Source organism: Ursus arctos, unplaced genomic scaffold, assembly GCF_023065955.2.
Source record: "Ursus arctos isolate Adak ecotype North America unplaced genomic scaffold, UrsArc2.0 scaffold_8, whole genome shotgun sequence".
Taxonomy (NCBI): Eukaryota; Metazoa; Chordata; class Mammalia; order Carnivora; family Ursidae; genus Ursus; species Ursus arctos.
The window spans coordinates 64423666-64446063 of NW_026623100.1; the positions used below are offsets into that span (position 1 = coordinate 64423666).

The window sequence follows — 22398 nt, forward strand, 5'->3', positions numbered from 1 at the left end:
AAATGGGATAGCAGTGGGAGCAGAAGGCCTTATGGGACAAAGAGGAAGCGAGTTTAAGTGCACTGGGAAACCAGCAGGCTTTTAGCAGGTGAATGAGGTCTGATTTACAATTTTAAAAACTCAATACAGCTGTTACGTGGCGTGTATCCAAGCCAGTAAAAATCAGAAGGAAACAATCAGGAAAGGATTATGGTCTAGCCAAGAGGTGATGATGGTTCTGACTGGAGTGGCTGAAATAGAAGTGAATAGAAAGAACAGCAGACTAAAGGGTTATGGGAAAATGAAAGGTTAAGAATGAAACACAAGTAAAATTTCTAAAGTACTCCCTTTTAAGAAGGAGGTGAGCAGAATAATTTGTGAGAACTGATTTTTAAAAAGAAGTATTTCAGACAAACAATATAGAAGACCAGAACAAACTCACTATCCACCTTAAGAAATAACTTACAAATTCACTTGTAGTCCCTCTGAACCCCAGAAGCACTGTCCTAAATTTGGTGTTTATCATTCCTGCATATGCATAACAATCAAGCATGATTAAATTAAACTATAAATATATACTAAATACAAATTCTTGTATGTAATATATAGCATAGAAATATATATTTTTACATATCCATAAACAATACAGAGCATTGTTTTTGCTTCTTTTTAAACCTTGAATGGCACACTTCATGTATACTGTAACTTGCTTTTCCCAGACATTATATTTGGGATGTCTCCATGACACAAGAAGCCCTAGTTAATTTTATAGCTGTATAGTATTCCACTGTAGGACTCTATCACAACTTACTCCCTTCTCCTAATGGATAGTTAGATTAGTATTAGAGTAGGCTAACAAAGAAATCCAAGAATGTATAATGCCTCAAATCACAGGTATTTAGTTCTCTTCAGTAGTCTCAGACAGATGTTCCTGGTTGGCAGTTAGTCCTTCGTGGCGTGATTCAGGGCATCAACTATTTTCCATTTTGTGCTCTGCCACCTCCGTAAGTCACTCTATTATCTGCATCTGGCCCGAGGAAGGAGAAAACAAGCACAGAGCTACACTCACTTGCTTAAAAGTTCTAGCCTGGATGTGACACATATCACTTCCACTCACATTCTACTGCAGAGAAGTTACTTGGCTACCCCTTCACTCTAGGGGCAGGGGTTAGATGGTGGATGTTTAACATAGTCTAACCATTCATCCTATAATCCTGTAACTCTGCAAGGTGAGAGCAGATTTTGGTGGACAGCTAGTAGTCTCTGCTACGTGTTGTAAACCATACCACAATATCATCCTTTGTCTCCTGGTACACCTGGGCAAGAGGATTTTTCTCTGTATGTACCCAGGAGTAAAACTGCTAAGTCTTAGGGCATATTTTCAGCTTGACTAGATACTGCCGAATCATTTCCAAAGTGACTGTACCAATTTACATTCCACACCATGCATGCATGCATTCCACAACCTGCCTTTATTCAATATTGTCAAATTTATATTATTCTAATGAATTTGGTTTAAAAATTTAAAAACTCAGTAGTATGATTATGATACTCTCTACTGAGTCCTCCTGAGACCTGGCCTCAGGAAGGAAAAAAAAAATTCTTAAGATTTTATTTATTACTTGAGAGAGAGAAAGAGAGCCCGAGCAGGGGGAGGGGCAGAGGGACAAGCAGACTCCCCACTGAGCAAGGAGCCAGATGTGGGGCTCAATCCCAGGACCCTGAGATCACGACCTGAGCCGAAGTCAGATGCTTAACCGATTGAGACACCCAGGTGCCCCAGAAAGGAAAAATTAATTAAAGTGCCTGCAAGGGCCCTGGATGAGACTGGACAAGTTTCCTATACTAATTCACTTTAATCTGAAACAAGTTACTCATTTTAACCAGAAGATTTCAGGGGCCAAAAAACTACCAAGACCCTGCATTTGGTACTTATTTCAAACCCACTCCCATGTCTAGCCATTTTCTTACCCCCATACACTGTGGCAGCAAGGAGTCAAGCAGCAGATCGGAGTCAATGAACAACTGGAAACATCATTCTAACCGACAGTCATTTATTTCTTTTGTCATTGCCCAGCATTCCCCGAGTCTTACTCACCAGAAATTAATATAGCTTCTTCATTTCTCCTCCCTGACAATCCTCATCTACCGAAAGGGTTTTAAGGGTGCAAATGCCAATGAAAACGTAGAGTGGACACACCACGTCCTTGACTTGTTTCAAAACTGTCTATTCGGGCAATATCCAAATCTCATTTCAATGCTCCCTTGTTGGAAAGTGGTCTTCACAAAAGCCCACATTTTAAAGCTCTGTGGAGCAGCACAGAATACAGAGTTCAAGAGTAGTAACAGCCTCTCAGAATTTGAAAAGGTAGTATTTATCCATATCGGGGTTCAGGGTCCTTGCTTTTTATGTGGCATATGCCATGAAAAATGGCAAGAATATATAAGACCAGTATTTGTGGCAAAGGGGAAGAGAATCTAGAAACACAACAACAGAGCTGCCAGAGAAAGCCAGCCTCGAAGAAAAGTAGCCCACTAGACATTTTTTTATCAGGTAGGCAGGAGGTACAGAAAAGGAATTTGTCTTTCCAACACCAGATAAGTATCTACATCTGGTGTCAAAGTCTCAAGATATAAAGAGGATAGAACTCCACATATAAAAGAGGACAGAGGACAATATTCTCAGAAAACTCCAAGAGACAAAGAGGTTGGCTAGAGGGAGGAATAAAGACTTAGCACAGTGTAGACTAACAAGTGAGGTCAAGTCCAGGGGAGAAGGAATGTGTACCTTGGCTACCAATCTTAGTGGCATTACCAGGAACACTAGGATTCTGTGTCAAAACATCAAGTGCAATGTGGTATTTCTCAATTCTTAAAACCGGGGGAGAAAACAAGCTTCCGGAGGGCACTGATCATAGCAACTGATGAGGCCTCAAGCCCCAAGAAAGTCGAGGCAGTATTTATTGCTTCTTCTACTTCCTTCTTTCCAATCATTTTCATGTTTGGGACATGTTAATATTTGGGCTGCTTTTCATGCTTGTGGGTCTAGTCAGTCAGTCACTGTTACTTGGGACAAACAAAACATTTCCCAGTAAAACCAGTGTAGAGAGGTTCTGGCTTTTTCATCCTAAATCCATTTTCTTACTTTCAATCCTAAAACCATATTGAGAGAACAAACAGCCTCCATAAAATCTGTTTCCCAAGGAGACAGGATACGCTTAGTACATGAGTGACAACAGTTCTAGCTTCTAGGATTGTTTTATCACAAATACAAAATGATAAGTCAGTATGATTTTAAAAATTAATTTGGGATTGTTTTATAAGCGAGATGATGGAATGACTACTTAATCAGTGGAGAGTCCAAGAACATTCTATAGCCCAGGAAGGACAAGGACAACCAAACGGGTTTCTCAGTTTTGTACAGGGCAAGAGGGGCCCATAGTTGGCCTTTAAAGGGAGCTCTTTGGGCAAGATAAGAGAAAAACAAGAGGACTCCAATGAGGAACAGCAGGAAAACCTACCCAAAAGGGGACTGGGGTGGGCTGGGTGGGTCGAAGTGAATAAATAGGGAGAACAGTAAAATTTACACAGGAGGAAGGAGCTGAGAAAGTCACAGCCTGACACAAACAGCTGCAAGAGTACATTTCCCCTCACTCAGCCCCTGTGACTCAGTCCTCCCAGCACAGGTCCCCGTGACAACAGCATCACGTGTGCTCTCCTAGGAGCTTTCACACTGCCTGCCTACTTCCTTCCTCGTTTATGATTCGTCTTTGGGGACTTTACTTTCTGGAACTGTGCTGGCACCGGCTCCTGCTCCGGTTCCTTACAGGAGGTCGACACTAGCAACTCCTCGGTACTCCTCCTCTGATCCTTCCCTACTCTAAGACTCAGCTCTGCCTCCGGAAGCTCGATGCCAGGCTGCTGCAGCCTTCGCAGAGACCTTCTGCTCCTGTGCTGCTGCCTCCGCTTTTCTTCTTCTTGCTGCCGCTGCTTTATCTTCATTAGCTTTTCAAAGCTTTTGGTTGTTGTTGGGTTTACAACGAACCAATCCTACAGAGGCAAAATGGAAAAATCATCCAGTCAATACACAGCAGAGAGCACAAAGAATGGGTGTGGGAAGAAATTCTTTTCTTTTTTGAAAGATTTATGTATTTATTTGAGAGAGAAAGAGAGAGAGAGAAAGAGAGCACAAGGAGGGGGCAGGGCAGAGGGCAAGAGAGAATCCCAAGCAGACCCCCTGCCAAGCGTGGAGCCCAACACGGGGCTCGATCCCATGACCCCAAGATCATGACCTGAGCTGAAATCAAGAGTCCGACGCTCAACCGACTGAGGCACCCAGGCGCCCCAGGTGTGGGAAGAATTTCTAAAAGGCATGGTTAGGGCAGAACGCAGGAAGAAGGAACCATAGCTTATAACTCTGTACTTTAAACTGGAGAAATTCAATGCAGAGTAGTCACTACAAGCATTTACTGTTTAAGACATGATTTGGGATACTTCAGTAACGGATCTACGAAGTCTGTTCACTTACCATCATCCCACTCATTGATCTCCTTTATAAAAATCTCATGACCTTTAAAGCATTGGGCCATAGGAGACTTTTATTTCATGACAGTATAGTGGTTAAGGGCATGAACTTTGCAGCCAGACCATCTAGGTGCAAATCCCCACTGTTTCTAGCTCTGTGACCATGGGGAAATTACTTAACCTTTCTGAGACTCAGTTTAAAAAATTAAGAGTTGAAGAACATGGAATCCAATTGTGAAACATTCTTGCGAAAGGAAGGAAGGAAGGAAGGAAGGAAGGAAGGAAGGAAGGAAGGAAGGAAGGGAGGAAGGAGAAACAAAGAGAGAGAGAGAAAGAAAGAAAGAAAGAAAGAAAGAAAGAAAGAAAGAAAGAAAGAAAGAAAGAAAGAAAAAGAAAGAAAGAAAGACAGGAAGGAAAGAAATGAATTTCAATTGAAATCAAGTGATCTGATCAGTCTTCTAGGTCTAACTACCAATTTATAGGAAACACCCTGAGACAGGACCACCATCACAGAAATGCAATCAGCAAAATTCAAAATGTGTGTAAACATATATGACAAATGACTGCTTCTTCAGAGGAAAGGGAAACTTCTAGACATGAAGTGTTCAATGAGATAGTCACTAGCCACATGTGGCTAATAAGCTCTTGAAAAATGGCTAATCCAAATTGAGATATGTTTTTAATATAAAAAATTCACATAAAAAATACACATTAAATTGCAAAGACAGTATGAAAAAATGTAAACTCATTAATAATTTTGTATTGACTACATGTTCAAAAGATTTTAGGTATACTGGATTAAATAAGATATATTATCAACATTAATTTCACCTGTTTTCTTTATATTTTTAAAATGTGGTTAACTGAAAAATCTTAAATTACATACATGACTCACATAACATTTCTATCGGACAGCACTCTAGATTAAAACATACAGTATACGGACCTTTTTTTTTTCTTGCTCCTGATTTGAACAAGCCAACACTGAAAAAAATTATGAGGCAATCAGGGAAATTTAAATAGTTTAAATAATGACTGGGTATATGACGATATTCAGGAACCATTGCTAATTTTTTAGATGTAATGATGGTTGTGGTTATACATTTTTAAAAGTCTTTATATTTTAGACACACATATCAAAAGAAGCAGTGACAGTTAACATGGTATGTGAAATTTGCTTTAAAATAAGCCTTTAAGGGACAAGAAAAGAGGGTACGATTATAAAGGAAAACAAGACTGGCCATATACTGATGTCTGTTAAGGCTATTCATTATACTATTCTGTCCACTTTCATGTATTTGAAAATGTCTGTTAAAAAAAAAAGTAGTATAAGAAAATGTGAGGCTGAGAGGGAAGAACAGAGTAAAAATGTTTTACGACCACATATAATTCGTAAATACAGGCACAAATCATTGAACTAATGCTTGAGGAACAAGCCCCAAACCAAGTGAAATTTGTTGGCTCCAAATTTTTAAGAAGAAACTGGAGAAATAGGTGAACTACATAAAGGCCAGATTTTGTCAGATTAGTTATCTTTTAAATAATTCCTGAGGTATAAAAAGGTATGCTATTATTATAAAAAAGATACGACTGCCTTCCAGAAGAAATCTCAGATATGGAAAGGGATTCCCAGGCTGAAACCTGTTAAACAACAGGGACCATATCTGATGACACTAAGGACAGCCCACATTGTTAAGAATGGGAGGGCACAGAACAGCTAAAGGCACTTGCTCTCTTTCCTTATCAGGCAACAACAGTTTCTGCAGTAAGATATTCCAAGAGAATGCACACTCTACTCCTTTAGCTTTTGCAATACAGGTATTTAATTATACAGGAAACAATTTCTCTGTTCGCTGGTATTACTAAAAACTTGTCCTATGAGAAAACTCTTGACTTTCCTTAAAGCACTTTCATACAGAATTCTTTAATTCTGAAAATTTACAAACCTTAAGAAAAGTGACAAGAGTTTAATGAACCCTAGATTTACTATGGTCAACTTCTCTTCCCTGTCTTCCTTCTTTTCGTCCTTTTGCTGAACCATCCGCAAGTTATCTGCGGACTTATTTCATCCCTAAAAACTTCGGCACAGATCTGCCTAAGAACAGGGGCATGAACATTGACTCATTACTATTACTTAACAGAGTCAGTATACCAATTTCTCCAGTTGTCTTGCTAATGTCCTTTATAGTTGCTTCTTTGCAGTATTTGAAACATTAAAAACAGGTTGCTCAAAGACATTAGAATAGGAGAAAAGAGAAGGATAGAGATGGCTATACAAGAATTCCAAAGGTGTACACTCAGCCTGGTGCCCAAGTGCCTGATTTAACTGGATTTTTAAAAGAATCAGAAGGGCTCAGGGATGTTCACACTTACAGTGAGCTCAAATGCTTTCACAGAAAAATATAATTATGCATCTAATTTTACAAAGTATTTTAACTCCATCTCTGGTAACCACTTCCAAGTTACTTTCCTTGACAGTCCTAGCCCATAAAAACGCACAAAATCCACCTGTCTTAGGGCATATGTATGCGTTCCAGAGGATTACAAAAACATGGTGGGAAAGTAGGGACCTCACCTCAGCATGGACAGAGTTGATATGATACTTGACACCACTCTCTGACACAAATTCTTTTTGACACAGAAGACACTTGTATTTTCCAGCCACAAAGTTTCCCTGTTTTCAAGAGAGAAAGAAAAGGGAATTATTGGTAAATTCAGGAATACATACCTGGGTCATGTGTGGGGATCGTTAGAGATGAAAAAAGGGGATTTTACTTCAGCAAAGGTAAGAAGGAAGAAAATCCAAAACAGCAATATATTTAGGAAAACCAGATCAGGCAGGCTATCACCCCTATAAATCTATCCTAATATAATTCTATACATAATACCCCCACTCGCTTAACACAACCTGAAGTTCTCCTTATATTATAGAACACGTCACACTGTTCTATCTTCCCTTGTTTCTGTCACTTCACTTCCAGGTTCTCTTGGTTCCTCTTCCCAAATGATCAAACTCCTGAAGTTCACCAGAGGCACCAATGTAGATAATTCTTCCCACTATAATCCGCTGCTCCAAAGAGTGCCTTCGATATCCAAAATTAGAGAAGTATTATCCATAATACCTAGTTGAAGGACTCAGACACTAAGATCATGACGACAAACTCCCTAGCATTCCTGGACAGGTCTGGTTTGGATGCCTACACTCCCATGCTGCCTTGAACTGAGACTTCTCTCCCCTCCTGAAGCTCTGAGTATCCGTGGTGCTCATTTTGTGTGAAAGATATTTCTGAATGGAATTGAAAAGTGGCAGCAGTCCCCATAGCTGTGGGTTGTAGGGCACCTGGGTCAACACAGAAAAGATTCAGTGAGGTGAACAGCTGTCTGCCTGACACCCACGGATAGAGCCTACTTCTCATCCCGAGGCCAGTATAATTCACATGGGATTAGAGGGTCTTCATCAATCCAGATAAGCACATGTAAATTGATTCTAGAAAGTTTAAGGCCCAATAAGACAGGGCAGGCCCAAGGCAGGAGAGGTTCAGGTGAAAGAAGTTAAATCCTTGGTAGAGACTCAGAATTAATAAAATTGTTCTCCAAATTCTTTAATTGATAGGATTTAAGGCTATGTTGGCTTTTTCTGTATCTTGGACATAACCTGGCATCACATCCAGTAACAGACCAAGAATCCTTAGGACATAAAAAACTAAACCAGCCTCTGAAGGTAACAGCAAACAGGACAACTAGCTGTTCACCTAAACTGAATTCTCTTCCATCAGACTGTTTTAGAGGTCATGTTAAGATAAATTGTTCGGAAAGTTACAAACCAAGGTACAAGAGCCCAGGTGAGCTTTAAGGCCTGATACACTACTGTAGACAGCCTCACAACCCTGAAAAAGAGAAGAAGAAATAACGTGAAGACTGTACCAAACCGCATCCTTCTCTTAGCCATCTGGCCGTTTACCAGCCCTACAGTTGAAGGAAGCAGCCCAATAAACCGCATTGCACACCAAACAGCAAAAGATTTCACACACAAGCCATAAAAGCAAAAAAAGAAAACCAAGGAAAGGTTTAAAAAAAAAAAAAAAAGGTGAACAAGCTGTTTAGAAAAGCTTAAGATATTCTCTTCCCTGGTACTTTTTCTCTGGCACTTAGAGAAACAGCAAATTGCAGAGTTAGATTTTTTTTTTTTAATCTGCCTTTTCCAGTACAAATGTGTCTCCTATTTCTTATGTATCATCTGCTCCTTCCCCAAGTACTGCATATACAGCTGTGGTAGATTAAAGATGGCTTCCCGGTGAGAAGTGGAGTCCGCTTACCCTCCCTTTGAAACTGAGTGAACCCTGTGATTCCTTTGACCAATAGAATGCCATGGAAATGATGCTGAACAAATTCTGAAGCTAGGCCTTAAGAGATCTGCAGCTTACATCTTCATGTTCTTGGGACACTCAGAAGTCGGTTGCCACGGACCCTGCTGGTAACTCACTACACCCTGATGGAGAGAGGCCGTGTGGACGGCTGAGCTCCCAGCTGAATCAGCTGCACAGAAGCCAGGCTGGACATTCAGGTCCCATCTGAGCCTGCAGCTAAATAAAACCCACGAGTGATCCTAGCTGAGGCCACGTACAACAGGAGAATGTTCTCTGACCCCTGGCAGAATTACTGATTTACAGAATTCTGAACAAATAAAATCATTGATGTTTTAAGCCACTGAGGTTCAGGTACTTTGTCATGACGGAATAAATAACTGAAACAGCAGTTTGATAAACATTTACTGAATAAATGAATGAGAAAGAACCACCTGGTTAGGGCACTGAATGCGATGATATTTCTTGATATCTGACTTCCATTTGTGTAGGACTTCCTGGCTGAAGGTAGGTAGCCCAGGGCGAGTATATTTTAACTACAAGACAAGAAACACTTTATTGGAGGAATCCAACTTCCAACCAAAATTCCCCAAAAGTTTCACACCCAACTATTCAGGTTATGTAATTCTGGAGTTCGACAAGCATACTTGGCAAAAATTGTAGTATGTAAGACCTTTAAATACAAATTTACCTGAAACTGGTAAGTGTAATTGTCTATTGTTTAATCTTAGGATCGTTTGATTTTTAACAGAGGGCAGGAGACTTTCAGATATAGCACTTCATTTATAGTTTGAAAAAGCTAGTGACAGAGCATGTATACAGTTAAGACATTTTTTCCAAAAAAGACAGGGCTACGAATATGTACTATATATAAAATATACTTAATATACATATACTTACAGGGTACACATATACACACACATATATAATACATTCAACAGAAACATATGTAGATGGGGAAAAGACTAGAAGGCTATAAATGAATATGTTAACAGCAGTCATTTCTGGGTGGTGGAATTTGGAGTAGTTTTAATGTTTTTCCCTGCTCCTCTGCATTTCTCCTTTTTCTTCAAAGGTGTCATGTTAATTTTTGTTTTGTTTTTACGATTTTACTTATTCATTTGAGAGGGAGACAGAGAGAGCGACAGAGAAAGCAAGAGAGAGCACAAGCAGGGGGAGAGAAAGAGGGAGAGGGAGAAGCAGGCTCCCTGGGATCACGACGTTAGCAGAAGGCAGATGCTTAACGACTGAGCCACCCAGGTGCCCCGGCCCCAATTTTTGGTATTTTAAAAATTCAAACAAAAACACTGAGGTTCAACCTGAAACAAAGATGTGAGAGAACTCTGGGGATGGAACACATGATCTTTCCTTCTACCGCCCAAGCAGAATTAACTATCCCTCACACTTGCCTTCATGTGCTTTGACACTAGTCTCTTCTTACAACCGCAACCGTAGTTTCCAGAAAAGAGACAGCTAGCACCTGGAGAGACAGTTCTTACAAAGTCCACCACCGGTAAAACCTATATTTCCAGTGAGTAAACAATCCTCCTGCTTGAAAAATGTAAGTATCTGAAACAGATACTGAGACAGAAAAACAGAACCAAAACCCATAGAGGTAAGGGGAAGTAAGGAAGGCACTCCAAAGAAATTCTGGCAAATCTATAAAAGGAACCAGAGCACAGAGCTGGCTTTATTTATAAGCACCTCCTCTCCTCCGCAGCTCGTGTATATGGGTCCATTTAAAATCCTTTTATAGTGAGAGCACAATATTACACAAACTATTCATCTGATAAACTATCATATTTATGTAGCTATAAAAAAAGAAGTGAAAATAATCTCAATGAACACATATGGAATGATTTGCAGGATATACTTTTAAATGAAATAAAGCAAATGACAAAAAATTACCTATGTAAAAAAGAAAAGAATATAAGAAAATATGCATTATCTGGTCATCCTTCCCATAAAACTATAGGAAGGATAAACCAGAAACTGAGTGTGGTTATCTTTGCAGGGAGCAGGGTGGGAATAGGATGGAAATAAAAGGGTACTAGGAACAGGACAGCTGAGAAGAGGGCAGTGGCCCTTCTCTAAGAAGACCTTTTATACAGGTCTGACTTTTAGAACTATGGTAATGTTTTACATACCCCAAAGATAAAGGACTAGTTTCAATGAAATAGGATGTAGGGGGAACCTAAAATGTATTAAGAGTAACATATGAACCTAATGATTACAAATGAGAAACCTAACGAAGGGGGGATAATATAAGTAACTGTAAAACAGTACTTTGATTATATAGTATAAAGCCAAAGATGAAAAGAACTATAACAAATGCTGTTCTCCAGGTAGTAAATCTGTTTTTACAGGGGTAGGGGTTAACAACTGTCCAACTATGCTATACTAGGACTAAGCAAATAAATATATTGTACACAATGAGAATCAGGTCCCTCACTGTTGGAGAAAGGAGTTACGAATATGCACATAGGAAGGCAAGAATGAAACTTGTAGTGTTGGATTGGAATTGAGGGTATCATGGCCTTAAAAATGTATACAGATAGACAGAGAAATGAACACACGCGAGAGGGAGCCTGGGTGGCGCAGTCAGTTACGCGTCCGACTCTTTTTTTTTTTTTTTTAAGATTTTACTTATTCATTTGACAGAGAGAGAGACAGCAAGAGAGCGAACACAAGCAGGGGGAGTGGGAGAGGGAGAAGCAGGCTTCCTGCTGAGCAGGGAGCCCAATGTGCGGCTCGATCCCAGCACGCTGGGATCATGTCCTAAGCCAAAGGCTGACACTTAATGACTGAGCCACCCAGGCTCCCCTAAACATCTGACTCTTTTCAGCTCAGGTCATGATCTCAGGGTCCTGGGATCAAAGCCCACGTTGGGCTCTCCACTCAGCACAGTCTGCTTGTCCCTTTCCCTCTGCTCCTCCCCTCACCCCCCCTCCACAAGCTCACTTTCTGTCTCGAATGGATAAATGAAATCTTTAAAAAAAAAAAAAAAGAAAAAGAAATGAACACAGAGTATCTGTATGCACCCATGAATATACATATATGTATATATCTGTATGCACCCATGAATATACATATATATGTATATGCATATACATATGCACCCATGGATGTGTGTGTGTGTGTATACACACACACACACACACACACATACATATACGTATATACGTACACATATACATATACATACATATATCCTAGCTCTATCCACCAAGAGGGTCCAGAAGCAATGACACCCCAGCAGGAATGAGTACACTGGGCATTCAAATCTTGGTTTTTAAATATATTCTCCAATAAAAGAAATCAGGATTCCTTGGAGAAATGGTTGATTCCAGGACTAGGGCAGGGAATATATGAGATGACCCTATAGCACCTCATGGTGTCAAAAAGTAAAAAAGTACTCAAAAAAAAAAGACAGAGGCATGTCAAAAAGACACGGGTCCACTTGGAAGAGCTCTCGATGGCCAATTCTGGGACAATTTGAGCCGTAAAATGAACAACAATTATAGCATTGTACTATAATGCTACAATAAAATATCCATGAGTCCATACTGATATAAACAGATTAACAGAAGAAAAGGACGTATCTTTCTCACAGAAGAATTGCAATTAATAGCTGTGGAAGAAATAATGGAAACACGAACCATCATTAGGCAAACGACCATAATCATAATTGTCGCAGTGATGGATGCTACGTTAAGTGGGCAGAAGTATGATGAGATAAAGATAGTTGCACAGCGTCAATTCCCCCACAAGATATTCACTAATTACAAGGGGGAAAACCGTAATTTTGCCTTGGAGAAAATTGGACAACACACCCTCATCAAGAGATCAAAGTTGTCATCAGTAAAAAGACACATCAATATCATGTACTTCCTGATATGGTGCACCGAGAAGGGCCAGCACTGCGTCAGTGGTATTCGTGACAAAAACATAGAACCCTCAATTGAATCTCGAGAAAAGACTAGACAAATCCTTATTAGGGATATTCTACAAAATTACCAGCCCATCCTCTTCAAAAGTGTCAAGAGCACAAAGGACAAAAAAAAAAAAGGGGGGGGGGCGCCTGGGTGGCTCAGTCGTTAAGCGTCTGCCTTCGGCTCAGGGCATGATCCCGGCGTTATGGGATTGAGCCCCACATCAGGCTTCTCCACTGGGAGCCTGCGTCTTCCTCTCCCACTCCCCCTGCTTGTGTTCCCTCTCTCGCTGCCTATCTCTCGCTCTCTGTCAAATAAATAAATAAAATCTTAAAAAAAAAAAAAAAAAAAGCCAGGAGAATTTTAACAGCTGAGAGGAGACTAAGGAGACACAGTAAAGAGAATTAAATGTGAGATCCTGATGGTGTCTTATGATGGAATACTATGTTATTGGTTATGTAAGATATTGGCATCAGAGGAAGCCAGGTAAAGAGTATTTGGGAACTCTGTACTAATTTTGCAATGGCTCTGCAGTCTAAAATTATTTCCAAATAAAAAGGTTTTTCAAAAAAGAATATACATTTGTGAAATAATAAAAAATATACATTGGTCTCTGCCCTCAGTTCCCGTTAGTACTTAGTCTTTGACCTTGGTTCCTGAAAGAGAGCTTCTAAAAATCCTAAGTTCCTGAGTAATACCAGTATTTGACACAGAGCTCATAATTCATTGGAACTTCCTGGGTGAGAGGAATATCTTTTGTTCAAATGAGGCAATTCTTGGTGGGCTCTTGGGTCGGGGCTAGGCACCAAAAGACCAAGCTGTGATTTGAAGCTTGGAACTTTCAGATCCATTCCCCATTCTCTGGAGAGGAAAAGGAGCTAGAAACGGAGTTAATCTATCATCCCTATGTGATGAAGCCTCCCTAAAAATCCCAAAATTATGGGGTTCAGAGAGCTTCTGGATTGATAAGCCTATATATGTGCCAAGGGGGTGATGTACCCCCAACTCAGCAGGGACAGGAGCTCCGATGCTTGGGACTCTTCCAGACCTCACTCTGTGCATTTCTTCATCTGATTGTTCATCTGTAGGTTTTATTAAATCCTTTATAACAAACCAGTAAACATGCTTTCCTGAGTTCTGTGAGCCATTCTAGCAAATTATCGAAACCAAGGACGGGGTTATGGGAACCCCGATTTAGAGCCAAATCAGTCAGAAGTACAGGTGACAACCTGAGACTTGTAACTGGCATCTGAAATCGGAGCAGTCCTGTGGGACTGAGCCCTTAACTTACAGGATCTGACACCAACTCCACGTAGATAGTGTCAGAACTGAATTATTTGTAGGACACCCAGGTAGTGTTAGAAAATTGGTCTGTGTGGGGAAAAACTCACATACCTGGTGTCAGACGTTTGTTAAGTGTGTAGTAGTGTGAGAGGAAAGGAAAACACAGGAGTTTTTCCTAGACAATATTGTTTGTATTTGCATCAATAAACACTGGAAGGGGGTGCCTGGGTGGCTCAGTCGGTTAAGCATCTGCCTTCAGCTCAGGTCATGATTCCAGGGTCCTGGGATGGAGCTCCACATTGGGCTCCCTGCTGAGAAGCCTGTTTCTCCCTCTCCTTCTGCAGCTCTCTCTGCTGTTCCCCTGCTTATGCACTCACTCTCTCGGTCTCTCTCTCTCTCTGTCAAATAAATAAATAAAATCTTAAAAAAAAAAAAAAAAGAAAAGAAAAAGAAACACCGGAAGGACACACAAGAAACCAGTAAGAATGGTTAACCACAGAGACAGGATAAAACAAGGATAGGAAGAGAGTGAGACATCTCAATGTTTATCAGCATTTTGACTTTTGAATGACAAGAATGTATAATCTACTCAAATTAAATTTTTATTTTAAGGAGGGGCACAAGGAGAGGGAGAGACTCTTAAGCAGGCTCCATGCCCAGTAAGGACACAAAGCAGGGCTCGATCTCACAACCCTGAGATCATGATCTGAGCTAAAATCAAGAGTCAGACATTTAACCGAGTCACCCAGGCGCCCCTAAATTTTTTTTTAAGATTTTTATTTATTTATTTGAGAGAGAGAGAGAGAGAAAACCAGCAGTGGAGAGGGGCAGAGGGGGAGAGAGAGAGAGAGAAGCAGACTCCCTGCTGAACAGGGAGCCCAATGTGGGGCTCAATCCCGGGACCCGGAGATCATAACCTGAGCCGAAGGCAGATGCTTAACCAACTGAGCCACCCAGGCGCCCCACCCTTAAATTTTGAGTTTTAAAAACAAAATAATAAGTCCCTTAGCCTACACAATGTCAAAATACAAAGAGATGATTTGGGGAAAGTATCTGCTAGAGAGTCTATCAGAACTTATCAATGAGCTAACAAATATTTATGTCAAATTCCCTACCATAGACCATGCACAGTGAAATCAGCTGGACTACAATATTACAATATATACTTATCACTGTACAAAATTCACATTTAAACCGAATTTAGATAACCATATACTTTAGCCTGTGGCAGGAAGAAAACAGCAAGGACTGATTTTTAGGCCAAATAAGAGGTATCAACTTCTAGATTTGACCCATTTTCTTATAACATACGACATTCCTCTCACATGAGTCAAAGCCCTAAGCCAAATCTAACCTATTCTTGTCCATACCATGGACAGTAATAGGTCCTTAGCTGTAAACTTAATCCTTACTGTATATCCTCCCAAACCCTTCCCATGACTACTCCCATAAGTCATATACCCTTTGTCTCCTCTTGGCCAAATAATGTTCCTCTGGTTTATGATCTATTCTAAACCAAAGGCTTCCAAGCTGGGTTCTGTACCCCGCAGAAGTACACTTGGGACCATGGAGGGAATGATAAAAGTATCAAGGAGAAGGCCAAGTAGACAAGGCTTTGGGCTCACTACTTCTAGTTATTCAGAGCGACTCCATTTTCAGTTATTTTACATACTGGTGTTTTATACAAGCTTTCGTTTGGAAAACAGAAGGGGTAGGGAGGAGTTCTGTGGCTAGAAAAACAAACTGAAAACATTTATCTAAACTAAATATAAATTACTACATATGAACTATCAAAGTGGAAACAGACTGGGCAACGACTAGGCAAAAAACTAATCTGGGAATTCCGGTTCTCTCTGGAAGTAGTCCAAAATTAACAGGGTTCCTTAAGGAAATTCTGAAACAGACTGTCTCTCTAGGACCCACATGAATCCAAACACTGAAGCTGGATCAGACATGTTTTATCTCTAAGAATAAAGAAGCAAAATATCATTTATCATGTATTCAAGTGCGTTTACTTTTCCATATGTAGTAAGCACAGTATCAGACATGGTTCTAAATGAATACTTTAGGTTTCTACTTTACCTTCCGATCATCAGGTACCAAATCCTGAAGCACCTTCCTCTTGGGCCATTCCTTGGCCAGCTCAGCAGAAGCCAGCTCTTGCAGGTGGTATACAGCTATCTTGGCAGAACGCCTCTGAACTCGACCCCCACTCTTTGGCTCCAGGCTCATCTCCTTTAAGCACTCTGGCTGTCCTGACTCTGGAAAGAATGAGATCTGCAAGAATGAGACATAGCAAAACATAGGCCTGAGAAGTGGCTTCCATCAGAGCCAATGATTAAAGGCGATCCCTCCTGCTCTAAGTATCAAAAGCTATTTACTAGCTTGCTAACCATTAGTGTAAAGCTCCACCACCTTAATGCATATTTTGTTGGTTAAAAAAAAAAAAACAACTTCTTAGGATAAAATCTGTTGTTTTAATAAGTGAAAATGGTTAAAGGTCAAGACACAGCCATGTGCAAAGACATGAACCTCCACGGATATCTCATACCTCATACTACATACAAAAATTAACTGAAGGTGAATCAAATATAAACCATGTAAGTATAAAACTTCTAGAAGAAACCAAGGGACGAAATTTCTGTAATCCTGGGTATGATGGTTTTCTGATGTGCCACCCTGGCTAGGCTATAGTCATCAGCTATTCAACCAAACACAATCTACATGCTGATGTGAAGGTACTTTGTAGATCTAATTTTTAAAGTCCAAAATCAGTTGACTTTAAGTAAGAGAGGTGTGCCAGAAGGAAAGGGAGGAGAGATTCAGCATGAGAAAGACTCAATACATCTGCTGACTTGAAGATGAAGGGAACCATGAGTCAGGGAATGCAGATGGCCTTCAGAAGCTGAGAACAATTCCTGGCCTACAGCAAGCAAGGAAATGAGGTCCTACAACTGCATGGAACTCAATTCTTAATTTTAATGAGCCTCAAAACAGATTCTCCCCTTGAGCCTCCAGAAAGGAAGAGCCCTATTGACACTCTGATGCCTGGTGAGTTTCTACGCAGGGGAGCCAGCTGAGCCATGCTACACCTGGACTTCCGGCCTAATACACTGAGAGAATACAGTTGTGTTGTTTAGGCCACTAATTTTTATGGCAGGAACAGAAAATTGTACCTTGGGTTGGGTAAACGTATCTTAGACACAACAAAAGCATTATCCATAGAAGGAAAAAAAGATAAATTGAACTTTATCAAAGTTAAGAACTCTACTCTTTGAAAAACACTACCCAAAAATGAAAAGACTAGCTAAGGCTGGGAGAAAATATTTACAAAACATGTATTTGATAAAGGACTTTTGTCCAAAATACATAAAAAGCTGAGAATATTTTCAAAACCTAATAGTAAGACAGTGAAACCCCAATAATAAAATAAAGGATTTCAATGGCCACTTCACTAAAGAGGACACTTCACTGAAGACCCACATTGCCAATAAGCACATGAAAGGATGGTTACTGTCATTAGTCATTAGGGAAATGCAAATTTAAACTGCAGGGCAATACCTCTGCATACCTAATAGAATGGATTAAGAAAAAATGACAATGACAATAGCAAGTCCTAACAATGACACAAAAAAACTGGAATTCTCATTTTGCCAGTGACAATGCAAAATGGCACAGCCACTTTGAAAAACAGTTCTTATAAAGTTAAAACTTCTTATAAAAACTTTCTTATATAAAGAAAAACTTCTTATAAAGTTAAACATACATTCATCATATGACCTAGCAATCCCACTGCTAAGTATTTACCCAAGAGAAATCAAAATTTATTTTCACACAAAAGCCTTTTATGTGAATGTTTATAGAAGCTTTATTCATAATTGCCAAAAAATGGAAACAACCCAAATGTTCTTCAACTGGTGAATGGATAAAGAAACTGTGAAACATCCATACAATGGAAGCCTAGACAGAAATAAAAAGAAATAAATTAATGATACATGCAACACATGGATGAATCTCAAATGTATTACGCTGTGAAAGAAGCCAGACTCAAAACGCTACATACTGTATGACTCCATTTATATGATATTCTGAAAAAAGCAAAACTATAGGGACAGAAAACAGATAGATCAGTGGTCAAATCCTTTGTATCTTGAATGTGGTGGTGACTACACGACTGTATGTATTTGTCAAAACACTTATAACTTTACACTAAAAAGGGTGAATATTAATTACCATATGTAAATTATACCTTGAAACTTAACTCTAAAAAAAAAACATGAGGTGGGGCAAGCCTAGAAATCAGGGGAAAAAACGTCAAGACAAAAAAACTGGGATGGAAGAACCAGCTGGACAGAGATTTCCACAAAATTCCTAGCTACGGGGGAATGCCTTAAGCTTTAAAAATATAATAATGAGTTTACTTCTGCACAGATTATACGTTGAACTTTGATTTCTCTAACCTAATTATGTTCAAAAGGCAGAAAAAAGAGAACCAAGGAAAAACAAGAGAAAACAAAAGCATTCAAAGATTAAAAGGGGATACAAATGAGGAACCAAGGATGTATGGGAAGATGTAAGGGTAAGTAGTCACCACAAAAGAAATCCCCAACAGGGTCTGGAAAGTAATCAGTACTCACAGGCCCATGCTCTGACCTCAGGTGATACGCAAGTCCAGCCTTCGATTTATATGGCTTTCCACAGTGGTGACATTTCAGGGTCATCTCCTCCAGCTCTGCAGCCCCTTTGCCACATTTTCTGACATGGTACAGATATCCCATGATGCTGGTGAAGCTACTAGAGCAACTCTGAACACAGGAGAGAGGCCTGAACTATAATCTTACATCTTTTGACATGATCTCTCAATTTCTAAACAGCCACAAAAGACTCAACCACCACATCATAGAAATAGATCCTCTGACATCGCCAGACCCTCTCCAACACTTCCCATTAGCATGACCCTTCCTTGTCCCTTCTTCCCTGCCCTAACGGCTGTCCTGTCTACCACCAAGAGTGATATTCAGTCAGTTTAGTCAGCATTCGGCAAACTAGCACTGGGCGTCTCCTCGGTCGCAAATCTACCTCTCTGGTCTGGGACTCCACTCCGCCCCGGTAGCAAACACCCAGCAATGCCAGAGCTCCTCACAGGGCGATTGCTAGGAGCCTTGTCATCACTAAAGAAGGGTGGTAAAGGAACCCCTTGGAACAAAGGAAAAGGGGAGAAAAATAAGTCTGCAGAGATGAGAAAGAAAAATAAGGAACTATTAATGAATTCAAAACACCTGGAAAAGCAGGAGCCACTCTTATGCTGCAAGGTGACACAGAACCAGGTCTACAAGAAAGGAGGAGGAGAAATGGAAGAAAGTAACAGAAAGACAGTGACTCAAGACTCCAGGCCGAAGGAGATGCTGTCCCTGGGTTCTTACCTCACGCATGCACCTGAGCTTTCCCAGTCTCTTTAGCACTGTTCGGAGCCGTTCTCTCTCACTTGGCTCGTCTATTTCATCTCCAGCCTTCAAAATGGGCTAGAAAGCAAGAGAAGCAGACAAGCAGATGATTCATGGAAAAGACAGATACAGAAAAAAAATTATATCATAGGAGAATCAAGGACTGGACTAGCACCTAAGCCGATGCCCATGAAGCTTAGTTATCTGACTCCTGACTTTCTCCGTCTCCTCCTAGACAGACAAGGAAGCAAATGCGACGCAAATAAGAGTTCAGAGCCTCTATCTTCCAGGAGATGAACCTTTGGGGCTAACCTAAACACACAAATACCCACCACAAAGGTTTCATTGTGCAGAACTTTTCTATCCAAAGGGTGTTGTTGCACACCTATCAAGCCCCAGAGCCTTAACCACCTCCACTGGGTTATTCCACACTCATCTATGTAAGACACGCAAACACCACGCAGGCTTGCACAGGAAGAAGACACTCTTACCAAGCTGTTATGATTTGCCATGACGTGATACTTCATCCCTGCCAGTGAACGGAGCTGTTTCCCACAATGATGACAAGTAAACATTTCCTACGAGGAAGAAACATTGCTCAATGCCAGGCTGTTCAACAGAGAAATTGAATGTTAAAAAGTCCTACTCAGATGCTCTCGACTGTATCTCCTTTATTTCCCAAACTCAACAGTCAATCAGTCTCAAAATCCCACACCTCAGTGTCATGTCCTCAAGAACAAAGAAGTAAAAGCAACTCATTTTTAAAGTAGTAAGAATTACTATGCCCATGAAGCTTAGTTATCTGACTCCTGACTTTCTCGGTCTCCTCCTAGACAGACAAGGAAGAGGTGCCAATTTACTAAGTGCCAATTATTTGCCAAGTAATGGAATGGGCACTTAGCATGTATTATTTCTTTCTTATCCTCGCAGGGAATACACAAAATTATTTTCTCTCTCTTATAAGTGAGAAAACCGAGGTCTACACGTAAAAAGCCACAACCAGTAAGTGGCTGAGTGAAGGTTCAAACCCAAGACTGTCAGGCTCAAAAGCCTCTGTTTTCCTTACAACACGACGGTCATCAACACACCCGACACAGCAATAGATGTCTAAGGTATGGGAAAAGACCATAACTGTCACAAAATGCCACAAAACCTCTAACCTGTTTGCAGGTCTCCATGTGTTTCTTTAAGCCCTCTATGGTCTTTCTTCCCACTGCCTGGCAGGTAGGACAGGAAACACTGCCTTTATCCACGATTTCTAAGTACCACTGTTCCTCCAAACTGCCTACAAAGGAGAAAAAGGAACATCTCATAATCTGCAGAATTCTCTAGAAACAAAAAGAACAATCCTGAAACTCACTAAAAGTATCATAAAAATAGGTTGTTCCCTTCCTGGGGAAAAGACTCTTGCTGCATATAATTTCTAGAAATTATTTCTAGGAATAATTTTTTTCAGTCAGTGAGGAATTTCTGAAACACCTACTCAATTTCCCATGATAAAAACCCAAGTGGCTTACAGAACTGGGCAACATTTTTTTGCTAGCTTTACTGAGGTATAAGTGACAATGGCCAACAATTTCATAGCAGCATATAACAATGGGATACTAAGATATATAAAAGCCAGTTTGCTGAGTGTTTCCTGTGTGCCTGAGACTTTGTGAAATGTTTTTATCCCATTTAATCTCCATGAAAATTCTGACTTATCCCTACTTAGAGACAAGGAAACCAAAGCTTGCAGAAGTTAACTGGATGGCAGCAGGCCAGAAAACCAATTAAGAGCCAAAACTTCAACAAGGGTCTGACTGGCCTCCAAACCCATGCCCTTATTAATAGCCTCCTTAAAGAAACTCTTTGCTATATCACTCCTTAACCGCCAACAACAACAACGAAAAACTGGGTGTGAGAAATAGATACCCCAAAGTTTCCAACAGAAAACATACCTGCTGCATAAGCTGGTGGGTCCTTCCGAATACGACGAGCCTGGGATTTGGGATTAGGTTGAGTTTTAGGCCGTTGCTTCCTCCCTGACGCAAGACAGAAACTTGAAGCCCAACATGTCAACTTTGCTATCCCCTCTCTACTACCAAAATCTCTTCCCTCCTCTTCTCAGCACCCTGTGCCCCACTCCCTCAACCGACTCCCTTAAGTTGTAACAGAAAAAATGGGTAAAAGTCAGGCAGGATGGAAGCCACTCCATGCCAAAAATGAAAGGGCTCAACAGTGCTTCAAGGGCCAAAACCTAAGGGCTCTCTTGTACCTCCAAAGAATAAAGCCCAGGCGCCCAAGGAAAGAGAATGAGCAAAGTTACTCCCTTACCATAAAGCTTATGCTTCTTCTGAGGAAATTCTCGATAGTCTTCATCTTCTTCCTGCCTGGGTTTCCTTTTTCCTTTGGTTGATAGTCCACCTGACCCTGAAACACCATACAAAAACAAACCAACAAAACCCTCAGTACAGCTTACAGGTGAACATCTCCGCCTGCCTTCAAAACATCATTCACAACACCATCACAGAGAAAAACCATCAGTGAGCAAGGGCCGCACAGAAGTGCTCTGACATTTTTAGGGAAGTTGGTAAAACTTCACTAACTCACTCAACCTCCCCTTTTCCCTCTTTACTGTTCTCCACCCAAGTGATCAATTGTTCCCTATGAGTAATAAGAGCCTTCAGGCAATGTGCTTTCTTTGATCTTGATTCAAGGCTAACACTGAAGTAGAAGAATTGTCCCAGATAAAGGGCTACTAAGGACCCTTGAGACGATGCCCACCAAGACAATTACACCCAGAATCACCCTTCCACCAGCCCCTAAACTTCAACAGAGGATCAAACTGGAACAATGGGAAAGAAGTTCAAATCATGTGAAGAGAGAAGT

At 40.5% G+C, this 22398-nt stretch overlaps 1 protein-coding gene across 8 annotated transcripts in view; it reads right to left on the minus strand.

The window, feature by feature from the left end:
• Positions 1-2016: 2016 nt before the first annotated feature.
• The window catches only part of ZNF512 (zinc finger protein 512), a 30959-nt gene continuing 10577 nt past the window's right edge, over positions 2017-22398 (minus strand). For 2 of the 8 annotated variants that reach the window (XM_026521128.4, XM_026521135.4), the window contains exons 4-14: positions 21844-21939; positions 21468-21551; positions 20688-20812; positions 20019-20105; positions 19507-19605; positions 18721-18888; positions 16166-16360; positions 9302-9403; positions 8328-8390; positions 7079-7177; positions 2017-4029 (exon numbers count right to left, since the gene is read on the minus strand). In XM_026521128.4, the coding sequence (XP_026376913.1) occupies positions 3721-4029; positions 7079-7177; positions 8328-8390; positions 9302-9403; positions 16166-16360; positions 18721-18888; positions 19507-19605; positions 20019-20105; positions 20688-20812; positions 21468-21551; positions 21844-21939 (1427 nt within the window). In that variant the 3' untranslated portion in view covers positions 2017-3720. Of the gene's footprint in view, positions 7178-8327; positions 8391-9301; positions 9404-16165; positions 16361-18720; positions 18889-19506; positions 19606-20018; positions 20106-20687; positions 20813-21467; positions 21552-21843; positions 21940-22398 lie in introns of all 8 variants that reach the window. The other 6 variants (XM_048222760.2, XM_026521154.4, XM_044390882.3 and 3 more) reach the window with 5 other exon arrangements.